Source organism: Echinops telfairi, unplaced genomic scaffold (assembly GCF_000313985.2).
Source record: "Echinops telfairi isolate 266 unplaced genomic scaffold, ASM31398v2 ScPeMD7_7;HRSCAF=31, whole genome shotgun sequence".
Taxonomy (NCBI): Eukaryota; Metazoa; Chordata; class Mammalia; order Afrosoricida; family Tenrecidae; genus Echinops; species Echinops telfairi.
Window position 1 is genome coordinate 504034 of NW_022103904.1, and position 24155 is coordinate 528188.

Genomic DNA, 24155 nt, shown 5'->3' on the forward strand with positions numbered 1-24155 from the left:
ATCTTTTATACTGTCACTTGGCTTCACACTTCTCAATTCTCCCCTTTTTCCTTACTTAACCTTCACTGATCCTTTCTCCACTGTGAAGCAGCTATTTGCCAGTCCAGAGGTCGCTCTCTCAGAATCCCTGCTTCAGTGTTTTACGGCTCACCCTTCCACAATGTGAAGGCAGCATCCAGGCACGAAAAGCCAAATAACTCTTCACCGTGCTCAGAACTCAAACCACCGCAAGTGACTGGTGTCACACTGCAACCATCCATCAGATATTCTAATCCACGCGGCCGCTCCAGCTTCAAACGCCGGTGGTTCTAAACACTGGCCGCTCCAGCTTCAAACGCCGTGGTTCTAAACACTAAGAATATACTAGTGCAATGTCCACTAGTAACGCACTGATATATATTTTTAAAAGTTCAACCTTGACTCTGCCCTCACATGTGGCTATGCCTACTTTTGAAGCTTTTTGATGTGCATATTCAAAACATTGCATCTCCTTAATGCATAAAGACATAAAAGGATTAAGTCACTTTACACAAAGCAAGCTGACCTTATTTTCTTCCTCTTTCATACAAAATGTATCACCAAAGAAATCAAGACAGACATATTGCCAGACGTTCATATAAAACTATGAATAACAGTGGGAGGAGTTAATTGGCACCATTAAGATTTTAATCTGAACTAAGTCAACTGGCACTAATAATACAAGCTAACACATAGCAGTTGCTATGTGACATTGTTGCAGTCACTTTAACACATACAAACTCCTTTATCTATGCAATCATTCTGAGAAGGCTAACATCATTATGACAATTTGTAAAGATGAAACTAAATCTTGGAGAGATGCAATGGCTTGCCCACATCACAAAGGCCCTGACTGGCAGGGCTAGGCTGTGAACCAAGCAGCATCCAGCAGCCCTGGTGTTGAAGTGATTACAAGTTGGTCTGCTAGCCACAAGGTCAGAGCTCAAAGGTCAGAGTTCAAACCTCATGCTGATCCACAGGAGAAAGACAAGGCCTTCCTTCTACTCTGGAAACCGCCAGGGGCAGTTCTGCTCTGTCCTATACGGTGGCTGTGAGTTGGCTTTAACTACACAGCAGTGAGAGTGGCACCCCAGAAAAAGACGGGGCTTTCCATTTCCAAAGAGTGACTCTCGGAAACCCACAAGGGCACCGTAACTGTGAGTTGGAATCAACTCCTGGCAGTTAGCATCGTTTTGAGAGACTGGAATTTGCTAGTTTACTGACCTACAGGTTGGCAATTCAAGCCCATCTGGCAATATTCCGGAGGAAGGGGCCTGTCAATGTGTTCTCACGAAGATTACAACAGGAAACCCATATGAGCAGGTCTACCATCTTAACAGATGGGCCAGCCAAGCGTTGGAGTCACTTCAATGGCAACACATTTTTTAAAAGTCTGGTGTCAGAGTCTATGTTTTTTATAACATTGTTCTATACAAAAGGTCCTTAGAACCTTGAAAACGTATAATTATAATAAAATATAAAGGATATTTTCAAGTATATAAAAAATAGAGATACATTAAAATAGGAACATACTGGGTAGCTCCTACAATATAAGGTTCTCTCCACACAAAGAAATCAACCATATCTACAGCTGGCTTATTTCTATTGCTCCTAAAATGTTAGGAGCAAATAGTTCTAAATGGTTCTAAAACGACATACAGAATTGGCACCACACTGTACTTGTTCAAATCGCTAAAAGTTGCATTATATAAAAGATTAAATGGCCATCAGCTTTTACCTTAAAATAAATGCTAGTCTTCTGGACTTGAATCAAAATAAGTACATCAAACATTTAAAAGGTGCTACAAGGGATTAAATTTAAAGAAGAACTTCATATCTCTACATGTAACATCTCCCCCAATTTTACGAAGTATCTTTGGACTACTCAGACTAGAAACGTGCACGTGAACAAGGAAAATCCCCTAAGCAGTTGGAAAATAGATTGTTGACGACCTACCTCTCCGTGATTGAAAAAGAAGCATAACACGGTAACCAGGCCTCCTAACCGGCTGCCACTGGAAGAGAGGGCAAGGAAATGTAATTCAATAAGAGAAGCTCAGGTCAGTACTATTAAAGCACTGAGAGAGTATCACAAGACATGCTTCCAGTGCTACAAAAGATATTACCCACACTAGAATTCTTCTGTGCTTATTGACAAAATTGCTTCTTTTCCCCAAAGTATCCTTGGTCAAAATAGTTCCATTTTTAAGAGTCATTTTCCATCTTCAAAGAGTATGGGCTCAGAGGTGCACACTAACACGCACTAAAAGCACCTTGAATCATCATTTTACTTGTACCATATATACTCATGTATAAGCCAAGTTTTTCAGCACATTTTAAATGAAGTTTTTGTGGTAAAATTAGGTGCCTTGGCTGATATTCGGGTCGGTTTATACTCGAGTATGTATGGTACTTTGTTCTATCTTTTTTTGTTCTTGTTCTTCAGTAAGTTTACTTGTACCCTTCCGAATTTCTCAAACTATTTCCCTTGGGACATAATGATAGACAGTAGGCAAAGGGGCGGAGAGGAAATGCAGGAAAGGGTCCTAAGTTAGTTCTAAGTTCTAATTGTATACTGTCACCTGCAAAAGTGTATCAACAATCAACACTTTAAAGACTGAATTTGAGTCAGTATTCCTTAGTCTTATCTGCCTCTGGTTTACCTTATAGACATCCTTGCTAACTTATGGTAGAGAATCTTATCAGTTATCTCCTTGGAGCATAAGGACCTTCTGTTTTGAGTCTCATGGTTAGCTCTCGGTACTAATTTTAGAACACTATTGAGAATGGGAGGTTGAACAGGTATAGGTGAACTACGTATCACAATATATGGATTATTCACTTATACAGAATAAATCATTATGTGACTGGATGCCATTTGCACATTCACTAACCATATCAGACACAGGTCAGAGTGATACATATCTTAATATGAGTAAGGAGGGCACTGAGGTAGTTCATAAATATTAAGTCTGTCTGTTGACAGTTCAATTTCTTGGTAGAGCTGTCTTCTGCTTGTTCATGCACTATGTAGTTTCAGACATAAGTCCTCAGGTTACAGGTGTGTTTGAGGTGCAGTTCACCTAGTGGTGTTTCCACATCCCATCCCTCTGGTATGGTCTCTGAAGCATGATGTGCGCCTTGAAGGTACAGGGTTCAATGTCCAGGGTTCTATGGCACATGGTCTAGGTCCCCAGGGATTTACAGAAACTCGGGTCAATGTGGCTTATTAGGAGCACAGTGCCTGGCATACTCCCCCTCTGAGGGTCCTTAAAAGTATGTCACACACACACCCCACTAGGAAGCTGATCCTCCCCTTTTTCCACCAGCAGACATGGGCTTGTCTTCTCTAGGCATGCATGCTCCCTTTCCCCTAGCCGGACTTGATTTCCCATCACATCCACCCATCCCTCTACTAGGAATGTCTGCCAGTCTGCCTTTAGTATATTTTAATATGTGATGAACAAGCCTCCCTCCTCCAAAGACGTTCACTTTCAATATATATTTTCTTAAGTAAATCATTTCATTGGGGGCTCTTACAGCAGCTCTTATAACAATCCACACATCAATGATATCAAGCACATTTGTACATATGTTATCATCAGTTTCAAAACATTTTCTTTCTACATGACACCTTAGTATCGGCTCTTCTTTTTCCCCCTCCCTCCCCCCCTCATGAACCCTTGATAATCTATAAAGTATGTTCATCTTCCTATTTTCCACCGTCCACTGTCTCCCTTCACCCATGTTTTTGTTGTTCATCCTCCAGGGGAGGAGGGGGAGGTTGTACACTGATCACTGTGATCAGTTCCCCCTTTCTCCTCCTCCTCCTCTCAACCTCCCCCTACCCTAAATGATTCGTGTGTCAAGAGCACTTACCTGTACCAGTGCACATGCTCTGGTCTAGCTGGACTTGTAAGACAGAAATGGCGTCATGAAAGTGTGTGTGGGGGGAGGGGGGCAATAAAGATCTAGAACAGTGATTCTCAACCTTTCTAATACCACGACCCTTTAATACAGTTCCTTATGTTGTGGTGACCCCACATCCATAAAATTATTTTCGTTGCTACTTTATAACTGCAATTTTGTTACTGTTATGAGCTGGGTGACCCTTGTGAAAGGGTCGTTTGACCCCAAAGGGGTCACAACCCATAGGTTGAGAACCACTGAACTAAAAGAATGTTGTGAGTTTCATGTGCTATACTGCCCTCTGGTTGGCTGGTCCCTTCCTTATGACCCTTCTGTGAGGGGATGTCCAATTGTATACAGATGAACTTTGGGTCCATTCCCCACCCCTTGTTCTCTTCAAAATGGTTTTTGTTTTGGGCCTTCTGATGCCTGATACCTGATCCCTTTGACACCTTGTGATCACACAAGTTCAACATCTTTTAGATTAACTTGCCCCAACATATATTTACAAACAATTGCATCTTAACCAGCCATGTCCTGTTTGAGAGAGGAGGATGACTCTGGTTACTTTTAATATACACATAACTTGAAAAGACTGAAATCTGTATGATGCAAAGCCTACCTTTCCGGTTACACTGTGTATCCGTCTCTTTATTTAGCTCTAGTTGTATTTCTCTAAATAAAAATTTTATGGACAAACAACGTAGCAGTCACCTACCAAAAAAGTAAAGATTTCTAGAAATACAAAGCGAACATCACAAAATCTGATCATAGTGGATTACTTCAATGATTTCAGAATGTGACAGGTAACCTAAGTAAGAAATCACCAAGGATTTGAATGAGATAACCAGTTAACCAAAAGGTTGCTGATGCAAGCCCCCTCAGAGGCTTCTTGGAAAAAAGGCCTCCACATCTACTTCCAAAAGATCACAGTGTGGGGGGGGAGGGGGGGTGTTCTAGGGAGTGCAGTTTTCTGAAACACGGGGTTGTAAGAGTCAGAACCACCTTGATAGCCGAGGAGCCCGGGTGGCAGAGCAGGTTATGCATTGGGCTGCTAACTGCAAGGTCAGCACTTTGACCCCACCAGCAGTTCCACGGGAGAAAGATGTGACCGGGTCCTCCAGTAAAGATTTAGGCTCAGAAACTCAAAGGGAGCAGACCTACTCTACGTTAGAGCAGTTGAGAGTTCTAATCCTTTAGTTGTTTTTGTTAGTTTTATAACACAGTGGGCTACAGACTGGGCTCCTAAATGCAATGTCAGTCGTTCAAACCACCAGCTTTGGAGAAACGTGCAAAGATTTACAGCCTTGGAAACTCAAAGGGGCAGTTCTACTCTATCCTATAGTCTCTATGCCTCAAGGTTAGTTAACTGCTAACCACAAGGTTGGCAGCTAAAACCCACCAGCTAGTCTACAAGAGAAAGAGGAGACTGTAAAGGTTCACTGCCTCTATTATGAGTTGGAATCAACTCAATGGCAGTGGGCTTGTTTTTTTGTTCTTAAGAATGGAAAACAAGACTTACCCTATCCACTGACCATACTCCACGTCACAACCACTACGACCATCAGTAAATCGGAGTGTCCCCAACACCTACCTCCACGCATCACACACTGTCGCACAGATCACTTCCTAAACAGACATACTACATCCATCATACTTGACACTGCTTCAATTATCTTTCCATTACAGTTGATCAAATGCATTTCAGCATTCGCTATGGTTTAAAAATAGTCTCGTCTGCAATGTTACTACCAACTATAATATGAAAGCTCCTCTTTTGTAAATTTTACATTTGAAAATTGCTAACCATTTATCACATTTACTTATACTTGCCATCCACCTTTTGAATCTGATTCCTTAGACTTAAAATACAAGGGTAAAAATTTTAAAGATCTTAAAATTATTCCCATCTTTGAAGTTTAATAATTTGGCAATTCTCTTCTTTCCTACATTCTTTAAGTTATACAGATTCAACTGTCAAATTTTGTGCTCTTCATTAATCACTGAGATGTTCATCTGTATTTACAAGAGAATGATGACACATGCAAAGTTGAAGGGGGGGGGCAGCACAATCATAGCTTATTCAAAACCATATTAAATAATGTCTACTTTTGGATGCTGAAGGAGCTCTGTTGGCATAGTGGTTATACTAACATTTTGATACCCTCAACCACTCCATGAGAAAAAGATGAGGCTTACTACTCTTGTAAAGAGTTAACAGTCTCCGAAAGTCACAAGGGAAATTCTACCCTGTTCTATAGGGTTGTTATGAGTTGGAATAAACTCAATGGTGTCCAGTTTAGGGTTTTGTTTGGGCTTTTTTTTTTTTTTTGGGGGGGGGGGGTGCTATTAAGGTCAGTGGTTCCAACCCACCAGGTATTCCAAGGGTGAACGATAAGGCTGTCTGCTCCTATAGAGATTTACAGTCTTAAAAAAAACAATTTTTTTTTTTTTTACAGTCTTAGAAACCATAAGGGCAAGTCTACATTGTCCTATTTGCTCACTATGACTTGGACACAACTCAGTGGAAGTGGATTTGGGTTATGGTTTGATAGCAAAGGATGGCACTTTGAGGACTGAGGTGCGCCTAATCCAAGCCATGGCATTTTCAATCACTCACATGCAAGTGGGAGCTGGATAATATGTAAGGAAAGTCGCACAAGAGCGGATGCATTTGCTTTACGGTTTGGGGAAGAATACTGCAAGTACCAGGGCTGCCAGAAGAACAAATAAATCTGCTGTTCCTTAGAACAATGCTGCCCAGCAACCAGGATGGCAAGACCTTGTGTCTCGCTGATTTTAGACGTGCTGTGTTCTCCATCCTCTCCATCTAACAACTACATCGTTGTTGCAATACACTGTCTAGGTTAGGTTTTCTATTAAAGGGTAAATGCTTTCCAAAGAAAATGAAGAGTCGGAAATGACTGATCTAGTGTACTCACCGGTTTGTGCATTTCCAGATTCATCTTTGTGTCTGTCATGTTTCCTGATAATGTGTTTGGCCATGGCAGAGAGCAAACTAATATGAGACGTGTAAATGGATCAAAACCACATATACATTCACTTATTGTGAACCTCGTAGTCAAACATACCACTCTTCTTATCTTTGTTGCCCTTGATCACCAGCTAAGATATGGGTTCCACAAACCTTCAGTCCCTTGTGGACTGGCATCTCTGCTCTGACCCAGCTGCTGCATGGCTTAACTTGCCACTGTGTCCTTGGGAACCTTCCTCCATGGTAACCATTACCTCTCCTCTACCCTGGACCTTCCATTAAACCTGCTCCTGAAAGCTCATTTCTCTCAAGTTTCCACCTCACAGCTGTCAACACCCAGCATTCCAGCTCGCTCCTCCTAATTCACACCTGTTCTCCATAGTCAAAGGAAATTCAAAGTATCTTGACTCTGCTCTGTTGAGCACTGCCAGAGAAAATCACACCATTATGCAAGCCAGTACCGCTATAAAATTAAAGAACCAAAACACAAAAGTACCCGTCAGTCGCAAAGTCTTGGAACTCAGCCTCTCAAAGATCTTGGAAGCTGCCTGCCTGGCTGCATCCCCACACCCATGGTTCTAGCAGAGGCTGCCATCCTCTTCCACCCGGACAACTGGACCAGTCTTCACAGGAAATGAATCCAGTCAGGTGAAGCCAGCAAACAGGTAAAGTTTTCATTGGTCTTAGGCAGCCATTGTTCTAAGGATCAAATCCAAACACTAAAGGAGCCCTGCAGGCATAGTGGTTATGTGCTGGGTTGCTAATCAGCAGCCACTTTCTAAGAACTCCCACAAGAGGTGTAGTTTCAGGAAGCCACAGAGGCAGTTCTAAGGTCCTGCAGGGTCACTAAGTCGGCTTTGACTCGATGGCAGCAAGGGTTGTGAAATAAATCTGAACTTAGTATAGCCCCAGACTCCTGTCTCACCACTCTCCTGCCAGCCCCACACCCCGTGCTCCAGCTGCATATCTTCTCCTCAGAGTTCCTCAACTTCAAAATTGTCTGGGGGGGTGGGCGGGGATGGATTACTTGTGGCAGAGCTGGGAAGATACTACAGGAGATGTTATGAGATAAGAGAGGAGTGGAAAAATGACAGAAATCAATTAAATGTGTAAATCCTAACCGCGATGCCAATGGTTCATAATCTCCTGGGAGAATACATTATCTTTGTTAATGAAGGAAGATTTGTATTGGGGTATATTGCATCACTATCTTTTATATATTTAAGAGATTAGGAAAGAGCAGAGCAGATAGGGGAAGAAAGATACCAACCCAGATGAGGCTCATCCAGGAATAGAATCCCATTAAGGACAAGGACTTCCTCCAGGCCCGACAGAGAATGCCCTCCCCTAGAGCTAGATCCATGAATTCATATTGTTACAGCCCTAAACATAATAAATAAATTGGTTTCTTACAGCCATCCTTTTTTTTTTTAAGCCATCCATTTGTGGTGTTTCTGTGAGAGCAGCCCCAGGTAACTAAGGCCGTGACCAAGTAGATTTCAGAGGTAGGAAAGAGTGAAGCCAGGGTATCTCCCAGGAGTAAGACATAAGCAACAAATGGGGTGAAACAAGAAAGGGAAGACATGAGAAGGGGCAACTATTGGAAAGGCAGTGCTAATATACTCAACCAAGAATGCTCATCAGTTCACTCATACTGAAGAAAAACTTACCTGTTAAATATTCATACACAACTGTTAGACCAAACGGGTTTGATTAAAGATGTGCAAGTGGGCCAAGTTAATAGAATATTCAAAAAATTATGTAGCTGGGAAAGTTTAGAGCTGGTGTAATCCACAGCCTATTTAAGCCATGCTTTTAGTAAAAAATCCATCATGTATAAACAGCAAATGCTTAACTTTTAAAAAATAAAGAACAAGAAAGTACCACATAAAATAATGGAAGCAGAATCAGCATAAGAAATTGCCCTTTCCTTAAAATACGTGGAGGCGAAGTAGATGTTAATAAAGAACCGGTCACCATGCCTAGGGGGGACACTTTGCCATACTTGGCAGGTAATTTGGGTTGGTTCAGAGAAAGCAGGTTACGTTCACGATAAAATATCCAGTTCATGGAGAGGAGGGCATTAAACAAAATGAAAAGGCAGCTTTGACATACAGATTCATCTTCCAGGCCTTCGGGGACAGATCTAAAAAGAATATAGCTTTAACAAAAATGCTCTCTGGTATCAAAGAAGCCACTTTGAAACCCCAAAGACAAAAAAAGAAGAGTCAAAACCCAGGAAAAATATATTGTCCTGTTTGACTGCTTGGTTCATTATGAGGAAGAGAAGCTATCCTCAGATTGCCTCGCTGGGTCTGTAAAAGGATGGCCAGGCTGTTAACCCCAGAAGCTGAGAAGTAGCAGAACTGACTAGTAATACGGAGAGAAGGTTGGGGATGTGGAAAAGAAGGGACAGAGCAGAAGCAGAGCAGAGTGGCACTGGGATACTGAGCAACAGGCAGTGGATCATGAGCAGGAATACAGAGAAGTGTTACATTTAGGAGGAAAATGTTCATCCGAGATACCTCAGAGAAACAGAGGGGATGGGGATGAGGGGCAGGGAGTACTAACCCTTCACACAGCGAATATACTCACATCACGAGAGCAGGGGCTTGGGTGGTGGTAAACTGTCACTCATCCTGCATTGAACTAGTTTAGAACTGAATGTATCTCTCTTACCTATCTGCTGGATACTGAAATGACTAAGTGAGAGAACTACAAGATGGCAGGAGGCTAGATGTCCCCACCAAAAGCTAGCTTACAATGTGGTCAGTTCATAATAAAACCCGCTGGTCAGTAAGTCTCACCCACCTTACAGTGGTCCAAGTAAGGATTACCAAATTTTGCACAAGCTTTTGATGTAAAAAACAGAAACCAAGCCAAATCCAAACAGGAAAATGGGGGTACACTGATGGACGGCCCAGGGGTTAATCACTTAGCTGCTAAGCAAAAGGTCAGTGGTTTGAATGTACCAGGCAGCTCGGTGGTAGAAAGATGTAGACACATGTGGCAGTCTGCTTCTGTAGAGATTACAGTCTGAATAAATTAAAAACGAGTTCTCACACCAAGAGAAACAGACTGCTGGGGACCAGGGCGGCTAGAGCAGGGAGGGAAGAGGAAGTGACAGGCTAAGCTCGAGGACAGACAGGAGCCAAGTGAAGCGAAAGCAGAACGATGATCCAATATGTGACCTCCGCCTAATTCACAATAAGGAGCAGTACATAGCCTTTCCAGCCCTGTAGAGGCGTGCCACTCTGTCCCATAGTGTCCCTACGAGTCAGCGTCGACCTGACAGCAGGGGTCCGACACAGTATAGGAGGCAGAAGAAAACTTCAAACTCAGAAATCTGTAAGAGGGTTGGAACTTAGCATAGAAATTCAGGAAAACAAAATCTTAGGCAATTATTAATTCTGGGAAGAATTGAAAGCTGTCCAATAAACCACTATTTATTTCTACTTGACTCAGCAGGGAGCACTATTTATAGTCACAATAAACACAAATCAACTAACGAGAGAAACGGATACATTCACGGCATACCACAGTCAAGAGCACATTAGCAGGAAACAAAGTTGTTCAATAAACTTGTGTGGGAACTTGCTTGATAACTATAGAACAAATAGCTATGGGGTGGAGGGAATCATAAAAATACTCCAGATAAGATTACACAGATTTTCTGGTCCACCAGAAGTAAAATAAAATTGCATGACTTTGGTTAGAAAACCACTGAAGGAAAAACAGACCGAAATAATCACAAATCGCCATGCCTAGGGAGCTCTGGGACGAACAGAGGGAGATGTGCAGGTCGAGGAGCCAGAAGTACCCACTCGCTCCTTTCCTTTCCTCTCCAAGGTGTAAGGTGTCAGGAGCAAGCCATTAAAAGGTTACACCATCGCATGCTTGAAAACTGAGGATGAGGAAAAGCCTGGTAAGTGTGCCATGAGACAGTACAATTCATAGTATTTAGATACTACACCGATAAAGGAAACAAAGCATTTCAGCAGCTCCACAAGAGAAAGGGCCAGGTAAACTGCTCCCATAAACACATCCACCCAGGGAACCCCTTAAGGCAGTTCTACCCTGTGCTATACGATTGCTGTGAGTTAAAATCAGGTTAATGGCACAGAGCAACACAACAGCAACAATAAAAACAACAAAATCCTGCTAACCCCACAACCCTTATAAAATGAACTGCACTTCAGAAAAAAGAGTGGAAAATCTAGATCCTTTAGTGCCATTTTTCTTAGCAATATTTTAGATGAAACTTTATTAAATATAAATGCTAAGCTTTGAAAATGAAATAAACAATTATCTTTTTCATTATTCAAGGTCTTTAAATACACATTAACTAAAGCTGAAGATAATTTAGTTACTATTGAAAAGAACACAACATTTCCATACAGCCAGACACAGAGCATGGTGGGGGGGTGAGGGGGCAATGAGCACAAACTCTGAAGTCTTGTTTGGGTTCAGATCTCAACACTGAAAGGAACTAGCTGTGGGACCTGGGGAAAGGTATTTAACTCCTTGTTCCTCAGTGTCCTCGCTGAATAAAAGGGCTTCCCACAGGGCTCTCCTGAGAACTAAATGCACTGATGACGTTGGACTAGAGCCTGGCACGGAAATGTCATCCGTCTATGTATTTCAGATGCAAATAGTCTAAGGCACAGTATGGAATCTGAGAGGAAAAGCTTGACAACTAGTCTATTGAAAAGCTATTTCCGATACGGACAAATGCCAAGAAAGCTTACAGTAAATGACATTGCGCTATTGTTAGCCACTGTCAAGTTGGGTCCCAGTCAATTTATGGCGACCCCAAGCACAATGACAGAAAAGATTGCCCAGTCATCCTGGGCCATCCGCAGGGTCAGGGCACATCTGATCATCCGGTTTACACTGTCTGATTTTCAGAAGTGCCTTGCCAGGCTTGCCCTTCATGCCTGTCTTCCTCTGGAAGCTCTACTCACACCTGTTCAGAACACCCCAGCTGAAAGAGCCTGCTTCCGATTTGTCCTGTGAGGGGGCAGGGACGACACAAACATGGGGGCAGATGAAAAAGAACTAAAGGAGGAGAATCAGAGACTCACAGAGAATAACTGGCAGTAACATCAGCAGAGGCATGAATGGGCCTTAAGAACACATCTTCTAATAGGACATCCCTCTTTTTTAACCTACTTCTGTTACAGATTGATTTTCTGTTAACAAGGATGTTCATGCTCACAAGACAGGGCTCGTGTTGTCTTCCTTTCGATTCCAAAGCCAAGCTATGTGGGAAGATTAAAATAACTCAAACATTTAATTCTAAACACACATACATCTCTGTCAGCAATGGGAAACAACGGAATAGGAGGCAGGGAGATGACAGATGATGTCAATGGACAGGCCGCCTTCAATAACTACGTTATGCTGGTTGCCCTTGAGCGGACTCTGACCCATGGCAACTCCACACGTCAGTGTCGAACTGTGCTGCATAGGCTTTCAAAGAGTGATTTCTGGGAAAAGTACATAATCTTTCTTCTTAGACCCCTCTAGGTGAACTCAAACCCCCAACCATCCAGCTAGCAGTGAGTGTGGTAACCATGTGCACCACCCAGAAACGCCCTTCAATAGTAAAGACTTCCAAATTTTCAGTGTCTACTTCTACTAGCCCTAGAATCCGCTTCCTGCCCTTGGATTCCGTGAGTCATCCGATCCGAGTCTCACACTCTTTTATTTAAACTGGTGTGAATTATTTCTGTTGTGTGATGTCCCCCCCCAAAAAAACCCTATTTATAAACTCTATCAAAAGTAGGTGAAGGGAGACGAAAAGTGGGTGAAGGGAGACGTCGGACAGGGCAAGATGTGACAAAATAACAATTTATAAATTATCAAGGGCTCATGAGGGACGGGGGAGCGGGGAGGGAGGGGAAAAATGAGGAACTAATGGCGGGGGCTTAAGTGGAGAGAAAATGTTTTGAGAATAATGAGGGCAATGAATGTACAAATGCGCTTTACACAATTGATATATGTATGGATTGTGATAAGAATTGTATGAGCCCCTAATAAAATGTTTAGAAAAACAAAAAAATGAAACTCTATCATTATTTGTGCACATGCTTTCATATCAGTATGATTTATATTTTTTCAGAAGACAGACTGTTAAACAATCATCATCATGCCACTGCTTAAGAATAAGAAAATGTGACTGCACACGCTCAATCAATAATGTACATTGACCTAACTATAGACAACTCCAGATTCCAGGATAATTCTGAATTCAAACTAAATTGCACAGAATGAAAGGTTTAGCACTTACTATCTGCTTGGTATTTGTCCCTGGGGTCCAATAGAAAAAGCTTTAAGCATTTATCAGTAAGAGGCCTTCATTTCCCAGGCATTTCCGAATTTCGCCCCCAGTCAGGGAAATCCCTGTCTACTCACTACTCTCTCAGGTGCCCTCCTCAACAGAGAACAGAAACTTGCAGGTCTTAGACACTGCTCTCCAGAAACTGTCAATCTGTGCCGTAGGCACATCGGGGTATGTGATGAAATACACAGCTGTAACTATGAATTAACAATACTGCTTTAAAAAGAACTGCCGACAGGTATTTTCACGAAATACTAAGCACTGAGGAGAATTCCAGAGAAAGAGACACAGCTTGAGTAGGTGATATTTGTGGAAAAAATAAAAAGACAAAATAACAATCTCACTTCATCTCAAGTTGGAGCTTGGCCACTGAGCCCATTTCACCAGTTGGCGGATTTCTCTTTTCCTTAAAAGTCCACTCTGATGAAAAGGCTTGGCTTACCTGGTGCATTAACTGGCGTGTCCACATTGTTTTAACACAAACAGACTTCTAAACCGAGATGGCCCTCATCTGCCTGCACTTAGACAAGTTTCAGCTTTTCTCAATGTAACAGATAATTTAAAGAAAGATTCTAAACACAATTTTAGATATCCTCCTGCTTCACTTCTAATCCACATTTTAAGATGTCTGACACTTTACCCCACTCTTATAAAATTAGAAGGGTGACTAAACCACCCATCGAGGAAGAAAACATTAAAAACAAACTAGTAATTTGCATCCTCTAAAAATACTGCATGTCAAGAACATTTAAAATTAAGAATAAGAAGAAAAAAAGTGATGTAAGTGATAGAATTCTTTATTCAAAATAACAAAAGTCAGGATTACAATTAAACTAAAACTTACACATGTGCCCATAAGGAATAATAAAAAAATGAATAAAAACAGTCAAAGTTTCCTAAGAATATAACAAAAACTGTAAGCTCATTTGGGATGGGTGGTGTTGGAAAGAACCCTGGGTTTAGGGTGCCTTTAGATGTCTTTAGAATAAAAAGAAAAGCCCTCATGGCACAATGGGTTTCACTTTGGGCTGCTAACCAGAAGGTTGGCTGTTCAATTCCACCAGCAGCACTCTGCAGGAGAATGATGAGGCTGTCTAGTCCTATCAAGAGTCAGTCTCAGAACTCTTAGGAGAGCAATACTACTCTGTCCTATAGGATCACTATGAATAGAAATGGAATCAATGGCACTGGGTTTGTGTAGTGCAGCGCAGTACATTATTTACATGAAATGGTGCTTCTAGGCACTGTCTTTGTTAACTCCTACCAAACCACTTTTTCCTGATGGTGTGTAAGAGAAAGTGAGGGAGGATATTAGCAGGTGGGAGGATACAGCAGACCCAGCTGTGAGATAGTTAAGCGGTTGCAAACACTGAGAAATCGAACAAGCAGGCTGCCATCCTGCTGGGTTTTAAATGAGCCATCTCAGAAACAGGAAGGAGGATCTCACTACCATCAATGGAGACAAGCCTGGAGCGGAGTGTGTCTTTTGGAGCCCGAGATACCTGTGCACTGATTCTCGGACCCAGGGATAGAGAGCTGTGGCACCAGAGGAAGAGCACTGGACAGATTGGAGTGGGGGCTTCCTGGCCAGTGGAGCAAGTAAAGTTAAGCCCCTCTAGGGCAGTGGTTCTCAACCTTCCTAATGCTGCGACCCTTTTTAATACAGTTCCTCATGTTATGGTGACTCCCCCAACCATAAAATTATTTTCGTTGCTATTTCATAACTGTAATTTTGCTACTGTTAGGACTCAAGCAACGCCTGGGAAAGAAAGGGTCGTTTGACCCCCAAAGGCGTCAGGACCCACAGGTTGAGAACCACTGCTCTAGGGTCTTAGGAGAGCTAGGTTTCCTGACTCTTGGAGCTTATGGTTGAATGGCGTGCTCTTTGTGCCTTTATCAGGAGAGCAAAAGGAGCTTTGTAACACTGGTTCAGCAGGACCTAGCCAAGGGCATCATGTGGCTGAGAGACCACGAGCCAGAGGGAAGACTTCTCTGAGCATGGTTGAGAAGAGCCTGCTCTGGCCAAATTAAATGTATCTTGAGCATTTTTATCCTAAATTGTAATCTGCTAAATTCCCTAAATAATCCCGACTGTGAGCATGTTCAATGTGTTAGATCTATGTGGCTATTGCAATGAATTATTAAATCCAGCTAAGAGGATGAGTGCTGTGGGCACAACCACTGGTGGCACAGTTGGTGAGAAGGCTGGAAGGTGGAGGTACGTGTGACAATAGGGCTTGGCCTTGGCCAGCTGAGGATGGTTTCCCTTCCCTCTAGCCAGATGACATTTTTGTTTTGTTTTTAGTTGACAGGAGGGCTCACTACGGTGACTCCAGTCTCAGAGAAGGGTGGGACTTTGTGAGAAGAACAAAAAGGCATAAGGAGTAAAACTCTTGATTCTTAGATAATTGCTTTGGTTGTTACTAGTAATAGCTAAAGGGAAGGTTAGAAATTATATGCTATTGTGGAGGGGAGAAAAGATGCTTCTGAACAGGCCTGGGACAAAAGCAAGGCTAGTTAAGCAATGGATGATTGATTGGGGCCCTGGCCTACTGGATCTACCCTGCCAGGGGACCAAGACCATATGCATATAAATGGAGTCAGTCCAGGGGTAGAGAACAGACATTAAACTTGAGTGTTTACTAAAGTGTAAAATTCCACAGGAGCATGTTCATGTTCTGTGAGTTCCGTGTGGTGACTGCAACAGCTGGTGTCAGAATTGGTAAGGTTGGAGGCATGTCTGCCCTCTCTGCCTCATAGAAAATTGGTCTTGGACGGCTGATGCTGACATCACTAATTGGGATTGGTTTTGAAGAGACCATTCAAAGTAAAGGAACCGTCCAAAGGCACAGCCAGGGGAAGTTAGAGAACTGAAAGCGTGCCACTCTGAGTTTCTGGAGAGTCCTGGTAGCACACGGATTAAGCACTCGGCTGCTAACAGAAAGACTGGCAGCTTGAACCCACCCAGAGCTCTCTGGGAGAAATGGCAATGTATTCCTGTAAAGATTACAACTAGAAACCTCCACCGGCCCCCTTTCTGATGCCTATGGGGCAGTTTCACCTCGGTCACAAGGAGTCTCAAAGTCAAGAATTCACACTGGAGTTGAGCTGCATCAAAGGGCACAAGGCACAGGGCAGTAAAGTGGGCAGAACTGAGACAAGCTGTATCCCTGAGAGCTTAAGAGAGTTAGAAACAGCTATTTGAAAAGACCTGAATACTCGGAGCAAAGTTGGTCCCTCATAATACTCTAGTGACTTACAGATTGTTTTTAATCAGAGCACAGTAAAAAAAATAGAATTTACACTTCAAGTTGGCACACATTCATGCATACAAATATATAAAACCACCAGAAGTTTCTCTAAATAATGCCTGTCCTTATTAAGCACAGTGCACTCTATTACCACCTTCTGATTTGTACCCTATTAAGAAAAATGCTGGACCCAAACAACTTGATTTTGAACCCTCTAATGTACCACATTGGAGAGTTCCCTTAGGTCAAAGCTCAGCTCAACTCCGGACTCACCAGACACAGTTCTGATGTCTCTCACTTGTTTCAGAATAGAGTTCAAATCAGCCTGTCATGAAAGTCTTTAATCATCCACCTCAATCCTCTGAACACCTCCTCAAAGCCTGCATCCCAGTAAAACTGACCTGCTGGTTGCCCCTTGTTTACATTCCCACCCGGCTGTTGTTAAGTCTGTCCAGTCGGTTCTGACTCAGAGTGACCCTATGTGCAACAGAAGGAAACACAGCCTAGCCCTGCCCCATCTTCACAATTATTATGCTTGAGCTGTTTGCTGTAGCTAGCCACTGTGTCAATCCATCCCATTGAAGGTGGTCTTCTTTTTTGCTGACCTTCTACTAAGTGTGAAGTCCTTCTCCAGGGTCTAGCTGATCCAGATAGCATGTCCAAAGTACACCAAACAAGCATCACTTTTTCCACCGGTTTTTTTTCCCCACCAATCAAACAATTCCATCATAGAACAATCTTCTCTGGCCTCCAGAAACCTAAGCACTTTGTTGCTGCTCTCTCTAGCACACACGACCACCACTGCTCCATCTCTCACACTGTCCAACTCTCAGAACCAAGCACACAGCTTTATAAGGGAAATCACATTATGCATTGACTAAGAATGTATCTTCCAGGTTGGAGCTGCCTATGCGGCACTGCTGAGGTTGAAGAGTCAGAAATTTTAGGTCAGGGCCCCAACTACCAAGAGTCATCTTACCCAAACTAGAACCTCGAAGTCTCTTCAGCAGATATTATCTTTTAGCCTCTGAAGAAATGGTTACATAGCAGCTTTAGAAGAAAACATTATAGAATAGTTTAATCGATTTTTTTAAATTGAATTCTTTCCATTACAAAAGTGTACTAAATGTAGATAGAAAATTAGCAATAAAGCCATGCTTCCTATTTTAACTTCTCTTAAAACTCTATTCTCTCAAATCAGATAAAGCTATGCATAAACCAGACAGGCAATACTCAGCAAAGGGAATATATCCCACCAAGCTTCTCGATCTTTGATCACCAAGTGTAACGCTGGGTCCCTGGCTGCTTTTCCTCAAGTCACATTTCTTTCCAGAGGACCACAATCCTTTGGTTAAGTGATTACCACATGTCTTGTTTCTAAGAGAAAATCTTGAAGTTCATCTTTCAATCCCGAATTTTCATTTCAACCTCCTCCAATTAGATAGCTCTATGACAGTTCTTTTAACTAAGTCAAGAGTATTAACATCAAAAGGCTTTAACTCTATATGCAAATATAATTTAGATCGACCTTTTAACAGCTTCCTCAGCTAATAAACATTTATCAAACAGCTGCTCTGTAGTCAAACACTGAGCTAGGAACTCAATTGGACTTTGAGGCACTAAATGAAAAATACTACACTTGCAAAGCACCAAACATAATTGAGTAGTAACAGAGCCAAGCTCTTTATATGAAATGGAAAACTGTACATATATGCTCAGAATACTGTATCACAAAAAAATCAGCTAGCAGCAAAGAAGAAAAGGTAAAATAGCCCAAAAAAGTATACAGTGTGAAAAACTCCAAGGAGGAGGATGAAAAGAGACGCAAAACCATTAGTTAATTTGCTGGTCCTTTTGCTAATATGGCTCAGCAGTGAGCTACATCAACCAGATATCACGTCTGTGTAGAATACAGTCATTCCTCAGTACCTATGGGGGATTACTTCCTTGACCCCGGGGATACCAAAATCCATGGATGCTCAAGTCCCTTATCTACAATGGTATATTTGCATATAACCTAAGCACATCCTCCTGTAAACTTTAAATCATCTCTGGATTACTTATAATACCTAATATAATGTAAATGCTATGCAAATAGCACTGTATGCTCTCGCTCTCTCCCTCTCTCAGCTTCTGTGGGACAGCTTTGACCATCTCACTGCTCTGTAGGAGCCATTTTTTCACAGAAACAAAGGATGCACCTACACCAGGAGGGGATGAACTAGAAGGAAGGGAGGCAAGCAATGCCCAGAGGAGGGGTGCTGGAGAGAGAAACTACACCTAGAACCTCAGAGCCTCTTCGGCAGATATTCTACCTTTTGGCTTCTGAAGAAAAGGTTACACAGCAGCATTACAAGCAAATATCACTGAATACTGTAATAGATTTTTAAAAATCAAATTATCTCCATTACAAAAGTCACTGACAGAAATGGGGGGCTACAGCAGGGTCTGCCTACACATCTCTTTGTTCCCTGTGCTCAGTGCTGGGTAAATTCAAGTTTTATTTTCGGGAATTAAAAGAAAAAAAATGTCAACTCGCAGTTAGATGATTCCATGAATGCAGAACCCATGGACACAGAGAGCTGCTTGGCGTTTTTAACATTTGGAACGCAAAAGCTATTAACACTGCTTTATAATGGGTGGACTGTTCCTTCATATTTTATGTAAACAGTACAGATTGCTTATGCTCAAATATCTATGATTCTTTAATGAAGTAGCTTTACCATGCTCTATCTAAGCTTTTCAATTATTTTTAGATCTGGTTGGCAATGCCAATAATGAAATTATTCAAGTAAGTAATAATTTTATACCCAGAAGTAGCTAATTTTAGGAATGACTGCTGTAAAACAAAACAACTATATCTATGATTATCTCACTACTTTTACTACATAATGCCATCCTATAACTGTAAACCTATGCTAATGTCTTACCTTAAGTATGTGCCATATATGAAGAATAATGCCATCATTAGTCCATTTAAAATAAAAATCACAGCCACATAAAAGCAAGCAGGATCTCCTAATCCTTTAAAAATAAACAAAACATAAATTACCAACAATAAATTCATTTTGTCTAGCGATCTTTATTAAAATGTGCCTATTTTGAAAAAGAGTTTGCAACACTACTTGCAGAACCTAGATAAGATACTTGCTTTGAAAACAAAGCTACAAATTAAATGGCACTTGGCCAGTAGAGATGTGGAGCCTATGTTCCCTGCCTTTGAATATGGCCAGGTTGAAGACTGCTTCAACAGGATGTGGTAGCAGTGATACAATGTGGCCTCTAGGCCTAGGTCCTAAAAGGCCATGAAGTTTCCAGCTTGGTCACCGGCACATGCACTCTTACAGACCTAAGCTGCTCTGTGAAAAGCCTGAGTATCCTTGGGTACCATGTTATGAAAGTGCAAGTCACATAGGAAGGTCACATGTAGGGAAGTAGGGAAAACTTACAGTCATCATGCCAGCTCAGAAGCCAGATGTGAGTGAAGAGTTCTAGTTAATTTTACTCGGCCCTGATACTCAAGCTGAAATAGCAGAGCTGCTCATAGCACTCACATCGCTGTGTCCTATCCAAATTCCTGACTCGGGAAACCCATGAACATAAAATCACTACTGTCTATATCATTATAATTGGGTTCTATTTCACTACGACTGCTACAATGGGTAACAGGGCAGGATCAGAGAAAGGACCTTGCCTTCGCAGCTTTCAATAGGACTGAGCCCTTCCCCTCTTGTAACCGTCCAGCATATCTTGCTTTGCATACCCATCAAGTCCATTACTTTTGTATATATCCGGTACCAGCTGGCTAAGATTACCTATTAAAAAAAGAAAAGATAGAGATATGATTCCTAAACTTCTGTTACAAATTAGGTCTTAAATTTTTCCCTTCCTGGACCACAGACCTGACTCCCTGTAAATTCAGTAAAAGAACCCTCAAACTCCCCTACCTAGATTCTGGTCACTCTTGACTAGCCAATCTTCAACTGGTCATAAACATGGAATATTAATGTTTTTTAAAAGCTATGGAATGCTTATGAAGAGACATACAAGAAGATTTAAGCTCATAGCGCTCAAGTCCACGACAATCATAGAAACCCTGTGTTACAAAATAGACTCCTCCACAGGGTGCTCCACTGGCTGTGGTCTTTATGAAAGGAGATCATCAGGCCTTTCTTCCCCAGCCCCACAGGATGGGTTAGAACTGCCAGCCTTTTGGAGTATTACTACTGTTCTTGTTACCAAAGAATTGCTTCTGACTCACAGTGAACCTATATGACAAAGTAGAACTACCCCAAAGGGTTCCCCAGACTATAATCTTTATGGGAACAAATTGCCAGGCCTTTGGAGGCTATTAAACCCAAATATACACAGCTATCAAACTGATACAGACTCAGCGACCCTCTGCAGTATTTCCAGGGACTGTAAATTTTTATAGGCGCAGATAGCCTCCACTTTCCCAGACCCTGCTCTTAGTAATCGAACACTTTGGGGCTACTCAAAAGAACTTTCAAACTCACTGCTATGAGTCGATTGATTCAGAGCAATTCTATAGAACAGAGAATAAGTGCCCCTGTGGATTTCTGAGACCAGGACTGTTTACAGGAACAGAAAGCCTCATCATCTTTGTCCCTTGGACTGACTAGTGGTCTAGAATGGACCACCCAGAGACTTTAATATCTCCTTTGAAGTGAATTCTCCCTCAAGTACTTTCTAATCATAAAACAATTCCAATAAAAACCTCAAGTGTCTGAAATTTAGAAGAAAAGGCTAACAATTGAAGGGAATCACTGACAAGAACTAAAATGTCTTTATGTTCATCAGAACAATCTCATACTAGGAACACAGGGATTGAAAGGCAGATCAGCATAACTGTAGTGGAGGGGATGGTGTGACACTCGGACCCCTCTTTAGGAGGAGGCACTAATTCCAACCCCAGAATGTTTACTGTCCGGCAGGTTTTGGCTGAGTCCCTCTCTGGAAACTGGTGTGACCACATTCAAGGTCATACCCCCTATCCAAGGAGGGTGTCGAACAGGAGAACATCCTCTATTAAGTCAAATTGACAGTCACATCTAAGCTACCTGTACCAGGTGCTGTGTCAATTCCAACCAATGGCAGCCCCATGTGTGAGGCCCTAGAAAATGCAGAGGAGTGAGTCGAATGGAGGGATGATAGGTAACATCTAATAATGTCTTCTTGGGTCCACCTCCAATCCTCTTGCAACCAGCTTCAAGAAAGTGAACTCAATTGATGTGTCCCAGGTAGGGAAGAAACAGTATTTGGCAAATTCTGTGTAAAAATCATTGGTGCTTCCCTATTAGAATTCCTAAAGGCTCACTAATTCTAGGCAGTTTTCATAATTTCTCAAATCACAGCAATAGCTCCCAGAGTCAAAATCTCTAAAATCTTCTCCCTTTCCTTTCCCAAGAAAAGATATATATTTTCTTTTAAAATGAAATAACAATAAAATTTGGCATCTTAAGTGATATCTGAGATTTAAAATAAACGTAATGGATTATATGTACAGTTTTTAAAAAAGGGAAAAAAATCAACTTACTCACTTGAAAAAGCAACTCACCTCGGGATAAAGATTGAACCGTTTTAATGTATTAATGACAAGGGGGTATTCAGTAAGCTTATCGTTCATAATCATCCAAACACCATTCAAAAATGAGGGCGCCTCCACAATGGTCTTGAAGTAGGAATAATACAGTCCCTGAAACAAGCATGTAATCCAGTTATAATAAAAAGTATAGCATCACTTCCTAGCTTACAAAAGAAAAAAATTTAAAATACACAGTTGTAGAAAAATAAACCAATCATGCAAGTAATAGCTATTATTAATTTCACAGGTTCCCGACCACTGATAAATTCTTAGGGTGTAAAAAACCTACATGTTTGAGTATAATCTTGTTTTAAATGAAACAAACTCAAAACTGCTTTAAAACACATTTTAGTCATTAAAATAAGGAAGCAAGTTTGATCTAAGAGAATCTTATAACCCATACTAACATAAATAGTTAGAAGTGGCTAACTTCTGAACAGGATGTGTAAGTGTAAATTTAATATGGAATTTAAATTTAACATGAGCAAAGATACCTTCTCAAGCCCAAAATGCTTCCCTATAACTCCTTATTTGAACTATCAGTACTACCAGCCCAAACAGTTCTATCAGTCATCTGTGCTCCAGACTCACAGGCTAAAAAAAGAACCTACCGGTATGCTGGGGTGTGTTGGGAAGGCTACACAATGATGAATTACATGTCAGTTACACTGTGAAACCCACAAACTTTACAGTCCATTTTACTTACTGTCATTTTAGCTAGAGTTAAGAACCCTCTGGGATGGAGACTATGGAGTCAAGAATGGGAAACAGTGGTGGTGGTCCTGTTTTGTGAGAACCGTGTCACTTGTTATTAGACTTGCTACTTTGAAAAGGTGCAGGGGACGGAAAAACAAGGAAGTACTGGAAACCTTGGAGAGAGTATAATTGGCCATAATAGAAGTGGGGGGGGGGGGAGCGGCCAAGGCAAGCACACACGGGACATGAGCTGCATCTTCTCCTAATGTTACCTAGAGCTGCTCAGTAAAGGTCACACAGGGAAGTCTATGACTTGTCTACCCTTACGTGTATTAAAAGTGAAAACAAAACAGTTCTCACAGCACTATTTTAAAAGTTGATTCCCTATCTTGTTTTGTCGGTTTGACTTCAAAATTATACTTCACTTTATTATACAGCAGTTTTAAATGCCTGAATGTCTAAAGAAAAATTAAATAAAGAAATCTAACTATGTATCAACTTGGGAATTTAACCACATGAAGGTTTCAGTTAACTTTAAGATCAGTGGCATTACTGTATATGCCTAGAGGAATATGCCTCATAGCCCAAAAGAACTTCAGGAATTTCTGTGAATGTTTTCAGTAATATTATTTATTTCTAAAATACTTGGGTACTACAGTTCCTAGCAAATACGTAATTTGAAACCAAGATTTTCAGGCTAAGAGAAAAAGAGACAAATATAATGTCAAATTTAATTATATATAATTATATATTAATCCTAAGCATAACATCAATGCATAGGTCAAATTTACATTTTAAAGTATGAATATAAATTCATAATTTACATTCAATTTTTTTTAAATGGTGTGTTCCATAATTCCCTAAACAGTCTAGAAAACAAAGGCCAATCCAGTAACAATGAGCATCTCTAGCACCAACCTTACAGTCTCTAAATAACACCTGCCCCTGAAATGAATCAACCTCCTAGGAAAACTGGCTGATTTCAAGTCTGAGAAGGATATGCACAAGCCTTGGGGTGCCAGAAAGTATGGTATGGAATACCGGAGAGGCTACTTCAAATGAATCAACTGCTAAAGACAAGACTATTTACAAAACAAGAACAGTTCATGATGATACTCAAAGAGAAAAATGTCCATTCATTACCACTGGAAGAGGCTACATTTTCCTGAAAACAGGTAAATTAAAAAATCAAGCATCTCCCTGCCTTACTCAGGTGAAGCGTGCCTCAGAGACACAAATAGGCATTATGGAAAAGTTCTTCGTTACAGAAGAATTTTGGTTGATTTAAGGGATGGGTGGAGGAGAATGAAAACTAGACAACCTATCGGATTGTGAGTG

General features: G+C 41.4%; 1 protein-coding gene across 1 annotated transcript in view; it reads right to left on the minus strand.

Moving 5' to 3' along the window:
* Window positions 1-24155, minus strand: part of DPY19L1 (dpy-19 like C-mannosyltransferase 1) — a 90324-nt gene that overhangs the window by 64654 nt on the left and 1515 nt on the right. Inside the window, exons 3-6 of the mRNA XM_045286279.1 lie at window positions 22095-22232; window positions 20211-20331; window positions 19447-19540; window positions 1976-2033 (exon numbers count right to left, since the gene is read on the minus strand). Of these exons, the coding sequence (XP_045142214.1) occupies window positions 1976-2033; window positions 19447-19540; window positions 20211-20331; window positions 22095-22232 (411 nt within the window). The remainder of the gene's footprint in view (window positions 1-1975; window positions 2034-19446; window positions 19541-20210; window positions 20332-22094; window positions 22233-24155) is intronic.